Raw genomic sequence first — 11,951 nt, 5'->3', positions numbered from 1 at the left:
ATGTATTTAAAAATCAGGGAAATATTGTTGTATTCACATTATATTATTTTATTATAATTAGCAATTTTTTCATTTTTAAAATTATTTCTACAGTCAAACATGCCCATATATCACAGTACTACATATGCATATCCTATATAATAAAAGGCGAATGTGCAAATTGACAGAACAGCGAAACGACTGGTCACTATGACAGGGACTGACCACCAGGGGGCAGACACTCAATGCAGAAGCTGCCCTCTGGTAATTAGTGCGCTCTCACAGGAGGAGCACCGCTCAGCCAGAAGCAGGGCTCACGGCTGGCAAGCACAGCGGCAGTGGTGGGAGCCTCTCCCTCCTCCACGGCAGCACTAAGATGTCTGACTGATGGCTTAGGCCTGCTCCCAGACTGCGAGAGGGTGCAGGCCAGACTGAGGCACTCCCCCGAGTGCACAAATTTTGTGCACTGGGTCTCTAGTTTATTTATAAAATGTTTCTACAATTGTAGTAATATAAAAAGTATAAAACAATCACAAATATAAAACATTGCAAATGCATAATTTATAATAATACAGAGAGAAAGTCTACTATTTTTATGTACCTTAGTTAATTATCTTGTGTATCTCCTGGGGTGAACATAATCAACCCCTTTGGAGGCCACTACATAGACTAAGCCTTACATCTGAATGTCTCCAACATGAATAGAGTTCTTATTTAAGCTAGATTATTCCCCCAAAATGAGAAATATATGTTTACACAAGCAATATCATGGTTAATTATTTAAGTGCCTAAATAAAATAATACCAGTTGATGGGACATTAACAATTTCCTAATCAATTTAAACTAAGGAAAAGATGCTTTTTTTTCCTACAATTTCCTAATAAGAATTAAGAAGAAAACTCATTGCAAATTGAAAAATCTTAACTGCAATTGCTTTATTTTTCTCATCTGCCAAGTGAGTATATTAGACTCTATGTGCTATATGACCAATTCCAGCTCTAGTGTGCTTTGATTTTATAGAGATAGAAAAAAAATTTACATGTTGTAATAAATTTTATATTATATAAAAATATTTGTGGGAAGAATCATTTGGCTATCATTATGAGATCTGAGGAAGAAGTGAGCTATGGATATATAGTGAGCAAAAGAGACCTAGAATATAATAGAAGTAATCCTGTTATTTGCAGATTTGCAGATTAGTGTTAAGATTTAAGAACAGTGTGGAACAGATGCAGGACTGGGACTCTACCAGGGGTGTAATGGGGGGGTACCTTTAAGTTTGGTAAAATGTACATATTTTGCTTGAGATATTATATTCTAGAATATACCTTTAATCCCAGTGACCAGCTTGGATTAAAGGTGCACAAGGGCACCAAAGAAGCACAATGTAATGAGAACTATTGAGGCACAAATTCAGAAAAAAAAAAAAAAAAAAGGCATATAGCTGCCAGCTGGGAACTAGGCCTTCTACAGAAACTGAAGGAAAGAAGCACCTGCAAAAGCACTTGTTCTGTTGGGATGAAGACAGAGGACCAAAATCCAGCAACTAATCTAAACATTGGAGGTAGTAATATAACCACTAGCAGCAACAACAACAAAATCTGATCATTTTGATAATGGTTAAGTTTTGCTTTAATCAGGAAATTTTTAATATATCTCAAGCAAAGTAGCCCGGAGTCCTAAAGGGGCACAATTATATAGATGCAATTAAATGGGAACAACAGTGTGGTCATAAGAACAGTGTCTAGGGCAGTGATGGGCAACCTTTTGAGCTTGGTGTGTCAAACTTGCCAAAAAACTGAGCATAACTCGGGTAGTGTGTCACTTTGAGAAAAAACATTATTTCGCAAATGTTTCATCCTAGGAGCAGCAAATGTTTCATCCTTGGCATGCGGCCACCTCAGCGGCCGCGTTTCATCAGAAATGGCTACGCGAGTGTCATAGGTTCGCCATCACTGGTCTAGGGGAATCAGGAAAATGAAGGGTAGAAAGATTAACTCAAAGCATATGAGAGTTATGAGGCATAAGTTGTTTTCAGCTAGGGAATGTTCGATGTGGCAAATATTGTTTTTATTTTGAGAAGAGCTATGGCACAGATGAAAAGAAGGTTATAACAATATTTTTTGCTTTGTTATCTTGTAGATTGAGGAGTTATGGAGAGTGAAAACAGCACAGTGGTGACAGAATTCATCCTCCTTGGTCTGACCCAGTCTCAAGATGTTCAACTCCTGGTCTTTGTGCTAGTTTTAATTTTCTACCTCATCATCCTCCCTGGAAATTTCCTCATCATTCTCACCATCAGATCAGACCCTGGCCTCACAGCGCCCCTCTATTTCTTTCTGGGCAACTTGGCATTCCTGGATGCATCCTACTCCTTTATTGTGGCGCCCAGGATGCTGGTGGACTTCCTCTCTGAGAAGAAGGTAATCTCCTACAGGGGCTGCATCACTCAGCTCTTTTTCTTGCACTTCCTTGGAGCAGGAGAGATGTTTCTTCTTGTTGTGATGGCCTTTGACCGCTACATAGCCATCTGCCGTCCTTTACACTATTCAACTGTCATGAACCCCAGAGCCTGCTATGCCTTGCTGTTGGCTCTGTGGCTAGGAGGCTTTACTCATTCCATTGTACAAGTGGCCCTTATTCTCCACTTGCCCTTCTGTGGCCCAAACCAGCTGGATAACTTCTTCTGTGATGTGCCGCAGGTCATCAAGCTGGCCTGCACAGACACCTTTGTGGTGGAGCTCCTGATGGTCTCCAACAGTGGCCTGCTCACCCTCCTGTGCTTCCTGGGGCTTCTGGCCTCCTATGCAGTCATCCTGTGCCGTGTAAAGGGGCACTCCTCTGAAGGGAAGAATAAGGCTTTCTCCACATGCACCACACACATTATCATTGTGTTTCTCATGTTTGGACCTGCCATCTTCATCTACACTCGCCCCTTCAGAGCTTTCCCAGCTGACAAAGTGGTTTCCCTCTTTCACACAGTGATCTTTCCTTTGATGAATCCTGTGATTTATACCCTACGCAATCAGGAAGTGAAAGCTTCCATGAGGAGGTTACTCAGCTGGCACATGGTTTTCTGAATGGAACAAAAGCATGAGAAAAGCAAGAAAAGAGAAAGTCCAGTTTGAATTAGTTAAATAATGTATTCATTATGCACTGAATCTGTCAACCACTTAGCAGATATTGTGTTTTTTAAGCACTTCCAATTTTCAGGCTCTATTATAGTTGTATGAATATGACAGGTAAGATTCCCAGTCTCCTATGGTTACGTTCAAGTACCTAAAGACAGATTAAACTATTAAATTTAAAAAGAAAACACCATAATATTAAAATGAGATACTGCTCTGAAACAAATCAAAAGTAATGCTATGATAGAGTTTGACAGGAAAATTATAGTTACTTTACTTTTGGTTGTTAAGCAAGGTCTTGAGTGGTATTTAACTGATACCCAGATGACTTGAAAGAAACAACCATGCAATTACCTGGAGACAGAAATATCTGGGCAGAGACGATGACTAGTACAAGTACACAAAGATCTTATGAGCTTGGTACATTTGAAGACCATAAAGAGATATAGAGTAGCTGTAAAGCAGTTAATGAATGTAAAAGTGGCAGGAATTGAAATTGGAGAAGTTGGTATGGGCAAAATCTTGTATTTTAGGTGATGGTAAGAATTTCAATTTATTCAAATTTCAAAGAGAAACCATTAAAAGACATTAAGCAAAAATAACTACCTGATGTTTCCTATTTGAAGATTCTGAATAAAGGGCTATCTGTAGCAAAAATATCATTAAGTAGAAAGTATCATGCTGTTAAATATTTTTTATGGACACTTAAAGGTCTAGTTACTTTTTCCTAATTTAGTGGAGAGAGGAAAAGAAGGCTGTTATATTCCATGGGACACTGTTATGAAACTATTTAACTTTCTATTTTAAAGTTTTGGAGAGTTTTGTGGTTATTCCTAATAGTTATTTTTTAAATATTAGAGAGGAATTTGAGTTTATTTGAAAATCTTTTTACCCTGAATGCAATGATGATAGGAATTTGGTGTGACAGTCATTATTTGGTTACAGATAACTAAATCACTCTGGTTATTTTTAAAATGGGAATAATATAAGGTGTTAGGCATTTACAAAATCATGAAAATACCTATAAGAGTAGCCTTTGATGTGGCAACCAGTAGCAAACCTCAAGATATTACCAACAAATTAGTATACATAGGGAGGTACTGTTCACATAGCAATTTTGGAGCTAAGAAATACAGAAGTCCTTTTTTTTCATGCTGGTTCCAGGGTCACAGCACCTGAAAATACTCCAGAGCTGCTGTAGTGCCATTAGATATCCCCATAAAAATGGAAGCCTTGCATTCTGTTATCTTTATGCCCACATCCATTATTCCTAAATTTAAATCTCACATAAGCGAATCAGAACTCATGAGCATACATCAGGGTTCAATTTTAATTCTAGAGGTCTGTGGATGAACCAGAGATAGACTGAGTCTTATGAAGGCCACAAATCAGCTTAAATCCAAACTCTGTTTGGATTAAGCAGTGTGTCTCAACCTTGGCATTATGGACATTTTGGGCCATACAATTCTTAGTTGTGAGAGATTTTCCTGTGCTCTATAGAATGCTTAGCAGCAATCCTGACTTCCACTTACTAGCTGTCAGTAAAAGTTCCTCAGCTGTAACACCAAAAGTATCCCTACATTTTGCAGTCCTCTAGAGGGCAAACTTGCCCCCGCTGAGACACACTGGATTAAGAGAATTAACCTCCACTATATAGATCTAGTAGTGAAAGGAATGATCTTTTGGGGAAGCCTATATACCTTTAAAATGTTAATGAAGTGTCCATAATTTAATAGTAAATCACTAGAGATAGCAAAAGATAGAAATATGTTATCAAAAAATAAGAGAAAAAGGGGGAAGGTCAATGGGGGGGGGAAGGAGATATATGTACTACTATGTGTAATACTTTAAACAATAAAATAAAATTTAAAAAAATAAGAGAAGGAGAAGCCAAGATGGCAGCATAGGTTAAACACCTAACCTGCAGCCAGGCACAACAATTTCAAAGGCACAACTAGAGGTCAGAACGGACATCGTCCAGAACCACAGGAGAGCTGGCGGACTGAAATGCCCACAGCTGGGGGGAAGGAGAAGGCCACGGGGACAATCGGGGGAGCCGTAAAAGCCTGAGGTATGGAGAAACGGGCGGAGACACGAGCACGCGCGCCTGCGGGGAGGATGGAGCCGGAGAGGAAGGGGCAGCTGAAGGCCTGGCCGGCGTTCACTGGCAGGAAGGAGATAAAGGCTCCAGATTGCGCTAAGCGCCGGCTCCGACTGCACTGAGCGCCAGTTCCGGGCGAAACCCTGGGAAGCCAGGCGCAGGCTGGGGGAATGAATCTGGGCTGTGGGGCACAGGCACAGAGGAGCGGCGGAAGGCAGAGCTCCAGAGGTGCGCACAGGAAGGAGCGCAAAAGACGGACTGTTGCCTGCGCCACTGAACTGCCCTAGCGGGAAGGAGACATAAGCTCAGGACAATGCTGAACCCCAGTTCCGACTGCACTGAACCCCAGTTCCGGGCGAAACCCTGGGAAGCCAGGCGCACCCCGGGTGGAATGAATTTGGGCTGTGGGGCGGAGGCACAGAGGAGCGGCGGCTCCAGACGCGCAGAGGACGGACTTTTGCCTGCGCCACTGGGTGGCCCTGCTGGGAAGGAGACAGGGGCGCCAGACTGCGCTGAGACCCAGTTCCAACTACACTGAAACCCAGTTCCAGGCGAGAATCTGGGAGTCCAGATTCATTAGGGGAGGGACTGGACTGTTTGGCAGTGGGCGAAACTCCAGGGCGCGTTTCTCTCAGAGGTGTTTGCAAGGAATACAGAGGGACACAGACACAGGAGCCTCATAGGGCGGGGCTGACAGGAAGCCAAGGTTGTAGGCTCCACCCTGTAGCTCCGCCCCAGCCAAGCTGAGCAGAAGCTTTTTCCTGCTGAGTGCCTCAGGTAGTGGCTGACCCACACTACATTGGAGACCCAGAAACGAGGGCATCTAGTGGTTGGTGTGAGATGACACCAGATTTCAACCACTCGCATAAGGGAGGCATTCTAGAGGCAGACTCAGTGAGCGCCAAGGCATTGCTGCATCAAGACCCGGCCCATAAACATGTCTCCTGCACAGCAACTCTTCCTATATAGACAAAGAGGGTCCTCACGGCCAATTGGCCTGGAGGACAATTCCTCCCAGTGACACCAACAACAATCAAGACTTAACTGTACAAAGGAGGACCAAGATGGAGACATAGGGCGGCAGCCTGATCATTGCCTACCACAACAATATTGAGACTACGACGGGAGAGCAGAGCAGACACCAGCCAGAACCACCGGGGGGCTGGCTGAGCAGATGCTCTACAACTAGAATAAAAGAGAGGGGTACGCGGGATGATGCTGATGCCGGTGACCCAAAGTCCACACTTTAAGAACTATGGCTCAGGCGACACAATGGCGGCCTGGAACGTGCTCGGCGCAGTTCCCCCGGCGGTCTCCGGCTGAGGGGACGGCTCCACTCGCTGCCGAGCACGGACAGACGAGCCCCTGGGAGACATGGGGTGGGAGACTCCGTGCTTGCTGACCTCCGAGTCCTTCAAGAATCTCAATGCCCCGAAGCGGCCAGGTGCGCACGCTCGGCGACCGGCCACCGTTGCAGACCCAAGGGCCGACGCAGCGACACCGGACCAGCCCGCCGCCGTGCACCGGGCACACCGGAGCCTTGCCGAGCCCGCCGCCCAACGAGTTCTGCGGCAGCCGCCCTGGAGCTCTGAGAAAATGACCGAAGGAATTGCTGAGAGGGAATTGACCAACAGGAATTGGGATCAAGAAGACGAAACCCCGCTGAGACCCGAGTCCAGGCGAGGCTGCGAGCCTCTGGGCTCAGGTGTGGTCACACGCCTCTGGGTCTAGGTGAGGCCTCACGCCCCTGGGTCTGGGTGAGGCCATGCGCCCCTGGGTCCAGGTGAAGCTGGATTCCGGGTTCGGGTGAGGCCATGTGCCCCTGGGTCCGGGTGAATCTGAACCCTGGGTCCGGGTGAGGCCATGGGCCCCTGGATCCGGGTAAGGCTGGGTCCCGAGTCCGGGTGAGGCCGTGCGCCCCTGGATCCGGGTGAGACCACGCGACCAGGGGTCTGAGAGAGGTAACGTGCCCCTGGGTCCGGGTGAGGCCATGTGCCCCTGGGTCCGGGTGAAGCTGAACCCTGGGTCCGGGTGAGGCCGTGGGCCCCTGGATCCGGGTAAGGCTGGCTCCCGAGTCCGGGTGAGGCCGTGCGCCCCTGGATCCGGGTGAGACCATGCGACCAGGGGTCTGAGAGAGGTAACGCGCCCCTGGGTCCGGGTGGCTTCGTGCACCTAGGTCCAGGTGAGGCCACGTGCCCCTGGGTCTGGGAGAGGCCACGCACCCCTAGGTCCGGGCGAGACCATGTGTCCCTGGATCCGGGTGGGGCCTCGTGCACCTAGGCCCGGGTGGGGCCGCGTGCCCCTGGGTCTGGGGGAGGCCAGGCGTCCCTGGGTCCGGGTGAGACCGTGTGTCCCTGGATCCGGGTGAGGCCTCGTGCGCCTAGGCCCGGGTGAGGCCACGTGCCCCTGGGTCTGGGGGAGGCCAGGCGTCCCTTGGTACGGGTGAGACCGTGTGTCCCTGGATCTGGGTGAGGCCACGTGCCCCTGGGTCTGGGAGAGGCCAGATGTCCCTGGGTCCGGGTGAGACCATGTGTCCCTGGATCTGGGTGAGGCCTCGTGCACCTAGGCCGGGTGAGGCCACGTGCCCCTGGGTCTGGGAGAGGCCAAGCGTCCCTGGGTCCGGGTGAGACCATGTGTCCCTGGATCCAGGTGAGGCCTCGTGCACCTAGGCCCGGGTGAGGCCACGTGCCCCTGGATCTGGGAGAGGCCAATCGTCCCTGGGTCCGGGTGAGACCATGTGTCCCTGGATCTGGGTGAGGCCTCATGCACCTAGGCCCGGGTGAGGTCACGTGCCCCTGGGTCTGGAGGAGGCCAAGCGCGCCTGGGTCCGGGTGAGACCATGTGTCCCTGGATCCGGGTGAGACCTCGTGCACCTAGGCCCGGGTGAGGCCACGTGCCCCTGGGTCTGGGGGAGGCCAAGCGCGCCTGGGTCCGGGTGAGACCATGTGTCCCTGGATCCAGGTGAGGCCTCGTGCACCTAGGTCCAGGTGAGGCCACGTGCCCCTGGGTCTGAGAGAGGCCACGCACCACTGGGTCCGGGCGAGACCATGTGTCCCTGGATCCGGGTGAGGCCTCGTACACCGAGGCCCGGGTGAGGCCACGTGCCCCTGGATCTGGGAGAGGCCAAGCGTCCCTGGGTCCGGGTGAGACCATGTGTCCCTAGATCCGGGTGAGGCCACGTGCCCCTTAGTCCGGGTGAAGTCGTGCCCCTGGGTCCGGCCGAGACCAAACCAGAGGGAGTCGGACCTCCATTACCACCATTTGTCCACCATCCAGAGCTGAGGGGTCAGTGCTGACATGTACACATAAGGAACTGGTGGACATTGAAATTGGGTCTCAAAAGAACTGTTGGTCCAGAAAGAAACTCACTACAGACTGATTCATTTGCCTGTCAGCATAACTATTATTGCTCGTCTCACATTCAGTTCTCATAAGTATATATCTAGTGACATATGATCTCGCTCATCTAGGGGAAATGATGAACAACATAGACTGAGGAACAAGAACAGAACCAGAAGCAAGGAGGCATCGATCGGACTATCGGGCCTCAGAGGGAGGATAGGGGAGGGTGGGGGGAGGGTGAGAGTTCAACCAAAGGACTTGTATGCATGCATATGAGCCTATCCAACAGTTAAGTTCAACAGGGGGTTGGGGCATGCGTGGGGAGGGGGGGGATGGGAATGGGGGGATGAGGACAAATATGTGACACTTTAATCAATAAAGAAATTTAAAAAGAAAAAAAAAGAAAAAAATAAGAGAAAAAGAGAGCGATAACTAAAATATAAGCACACATTATCTTATGAAAGCAAATAAAAATAACATTATAATTACAATAATCAGTATGTTCCAAATAATAAAAAAAAAATGTAATAGATAGGTTAAAAAAAAGAATTTGAACAGAGAGTTGGAATCCATAGAAAGAATTCAATGAAAATTATAGAGCAAAAAAAATCTAAAATCTAAATTCATTAGATGAGTTTAAAATAGATTAAACACAGGAGAAGACTAAAGAATGAAGTGGAACTGAAGTCAATAGAAAATAATAAAATTGAAATGCAAGAATAGAAAATACAGAAAAGGACATTAGAGATATGTGAGATAGAATGGAAATGTCTTATAGATGTACAATTGACTTCCAAGTAGTCTAGGGAAAAGAGGGGATGGGAGAAATGCAATATTTGAAGAGATAATCACAAAGAACATTTACAAATTGATAAAAGACATAAATCCATTGGTTGATCCCTTCTACCCTCCAACCTCCCCTACCTTTCCTCTGAGGTTTGACAGTCTGTTCTATGTTTCTATGTCTCTAGGTGTATTTTTGTTCATCAGTTTATGTTGATCATTAGATTTCACATATGATATCATGTGATATTTATCTTTCTCTGACGGCTTATATGCATAACCCAAGGACACAGACAGTGGGTGGTGAAGGCTTCGGGTGAGAGGGGGATGGGAGAGTGGAATGGGGGGAAAAAAGGAACATATGTAATACTTTCAACAATAAGGATTTATTTTTTAAAAAAGACATAAATCCACATATACAAACACTCTGTGTACCATAAGCAGAACAAAGAACAATAAAAGACACAAACACATCAATGTAAGAAAGATAAAGGAAAATCTTAGAAGCATCTGAGGTGGAGAAATGCATGTTGATTTGAAAAGAACAATGGTAGGACTCACAGCTTTTTAAAAATATATATTTTATTGACTTTTTACAGAGAGGAAGGGAGAGGGATAGAGAGTTAGAAACATCGATGAGAGAGAAACATCAATCAACTGCCTCCTGCACACCCCCTACTGGGGATGTGGCCGCAACCAAGGTACATGCCCTTGACCGGAATCAAAACTGGGACCCTTCAGTCAGCAGGCCGACGATCTATCCACTGAGCCAAACCTGTTAGAGCGACTAACAGCTTTTTTATATCAGAAACATGAGAGGCAAAGGATAATGGAGTGACATATTTAACATGCTGAAAGAAAACAATCTAAAAGTCTATATGAGTGGCACAATTTACCATAACTAAGATTTGGAAACAGCCTAAGTGGCCATCAGCAGATGAGTGGATTAAAAAACGGTGGTACATCTACACAATGGAATACTATGCTGCGATTAAAAAAAAAGGAATTCTTACCATTTGCAACAGCATAAATGGAAGTGGAGAGCATTATGCTAAATGAAATAAGCCAGTCAGAGAAAGATAAATATCACGTGATCTCACTCATTTATGTAATATAATGAACAACATAAACTGGTGAACAAAAACAGATCCAGAGACAGAGAAGCATTGATCAGACCATCAAACCTCAGAGGGAAGGTAGGGGAGGGTGGGGGTGATGGAGAGAGATCAACCAAAGGACCTGTATGCATATATGTCTAACCAATGGACACAGAAAACAGGGGGGTGAGGGCATGAGTGGGAGTTTGGGGGGTTAATAGGGAGATGAGGACACATGTAATGCCTTAATCAATAAAGAAATTTAAAAAATTAAAAAGAAAAAAATGTAAAAATGAAAGTCTATTTGAGATTAAAACATTGTCTTTAAATGAAGGTAAAATAAGGACATTTCAGAAAAAAAACAAAAATGAGTGAATCTGTTCCCTAAGAAGTTGCACTAAATAAATATTAATTGCTGTTCTTCAGGTAATAAAAAATAATTCTGTAGGAAACCACTAATTTGAAAGAAAGAATAAAAAATAAGAGAAAGTAGATTTTTAAATATGTTAATATATATAAATAAGCATACAGTGAATATTGACTGTACAAAAAATATAGCATGATGTCTTGTGGGGCTTGTCATATATATATATATAATTATATATGAAAAAAAAATAAAATATCATTTACATGTAATAGGTTTATTATTTTTATGGCTGGATTAAAATTTACTTTCTTGCGAGATATTTTATATTTATTTATATTTTCCCACTCTTTTTGCTTCCTTTTGGTGTAATTGAAAAGGCAAGTAGATGGATTCTCCCTCAGAGCCTCAAGAAAGAAATGCAACGCGGCCAACCCTATGAGTTTAGCCCAGTGAGATTTGCATCAGACTTCTGAACTAAAGAAATGTAAGATAATAAATATTTTCTAGTTTAAGTTACTAAGTATAAGATAGTTTTCTACAGCAAGAACAGTAAATTAATACACCACTGTTTAAATAAATAGTAAACTATTAGCATAGTTTTCTATTTCTATCTTTTTACTTTTAATCTATATAAGTTTTTCTTTTTAATGGTGGCTTCTTTCCTGCAACATATATTTTATCTAATACAACAATCTCTGTTTAGTTAGGTTATTAGATTATTTGCATATATTATGATTACATTTTGATTAAAATTTCTATTTTATATGTGTTCCATCTGTGGGGTTTTTTCAATTTTGTCATTTTTTAATATACTGGAGTGTTATTTTATATTATTATTTGTTTATATTTGTTATTTATTTAAACTTACTCATATTAATAATATTGATTTCTTAGCTATCTCTTTTTTGTGTGATTTTTAGTGGTTGTTTTAGAGCTATAAATGCATACTTTACATTTTTAACTTATCACAGTCTAATTTCTATATTATATCTTTTCAGGTATTATATAAGAAAGTTACTACAGTAAGCTTTCATTTACCTCCCCTGAGTTCTTGTGTTGTGTTGTTTTATATGAAATGTCACTATTATCTACTGTGATAATACATTCATTAATATATTGTTATTTTTGCTTTATATAGTCATTTACCTTTTAAA

The 11,951-nt window shown here is 44.2% G+C and overlaps 1 protein-coding gene across 1 annotated transcript; it reads left to right on the top strand.

The window, feature by feature from the left end:
• Positions 1–2,132: 2,132 nt before the first annotated feature.
• Positions 2,133–3,059, top strand: LOC103287262 (olfactory receptor 4N5). Its single transcript, XM_008142940.2, has one exon. It carries the CDS (start codon positions 2,133–2,135, stop codon positions 3,057–3,059), a length of 927 nt encoding a protein of 308 aa, XP_008141162.2.
• The last annotated feature ends 8,892 nt before the right edge of the window (positions 3,060–11,951 follow it).

This window comes from Eptesicus fuscus, chromosome 5 (genome assembly GCF_027574615.1).
Source record: "Eptesicus fuscus isolate TK198812 chromosome 5, DD_ASM_mEF_20220401, whole genome shotgun sequence".
Lineage (NCBI taxonomy): Eukaryota > Metazoa > Chordata > Mammalia > Chiroptera > Vespertilionidae > Eptesicus > Eptesicus fuscus.
Note: the sequence above shows the minus strand (reverse complement) of the source record. Positions and strands in the feature narration are given on the sequence as shown.

Coding starts and splice junctions, on each gene's coding strand:
- LOC103287262 (XM_008142940.2), top strand. CDS start 2,133: ATGGAGAGTGAAAACAGCACAGTGGTGACAGAATTCATCCTCCTTGGT.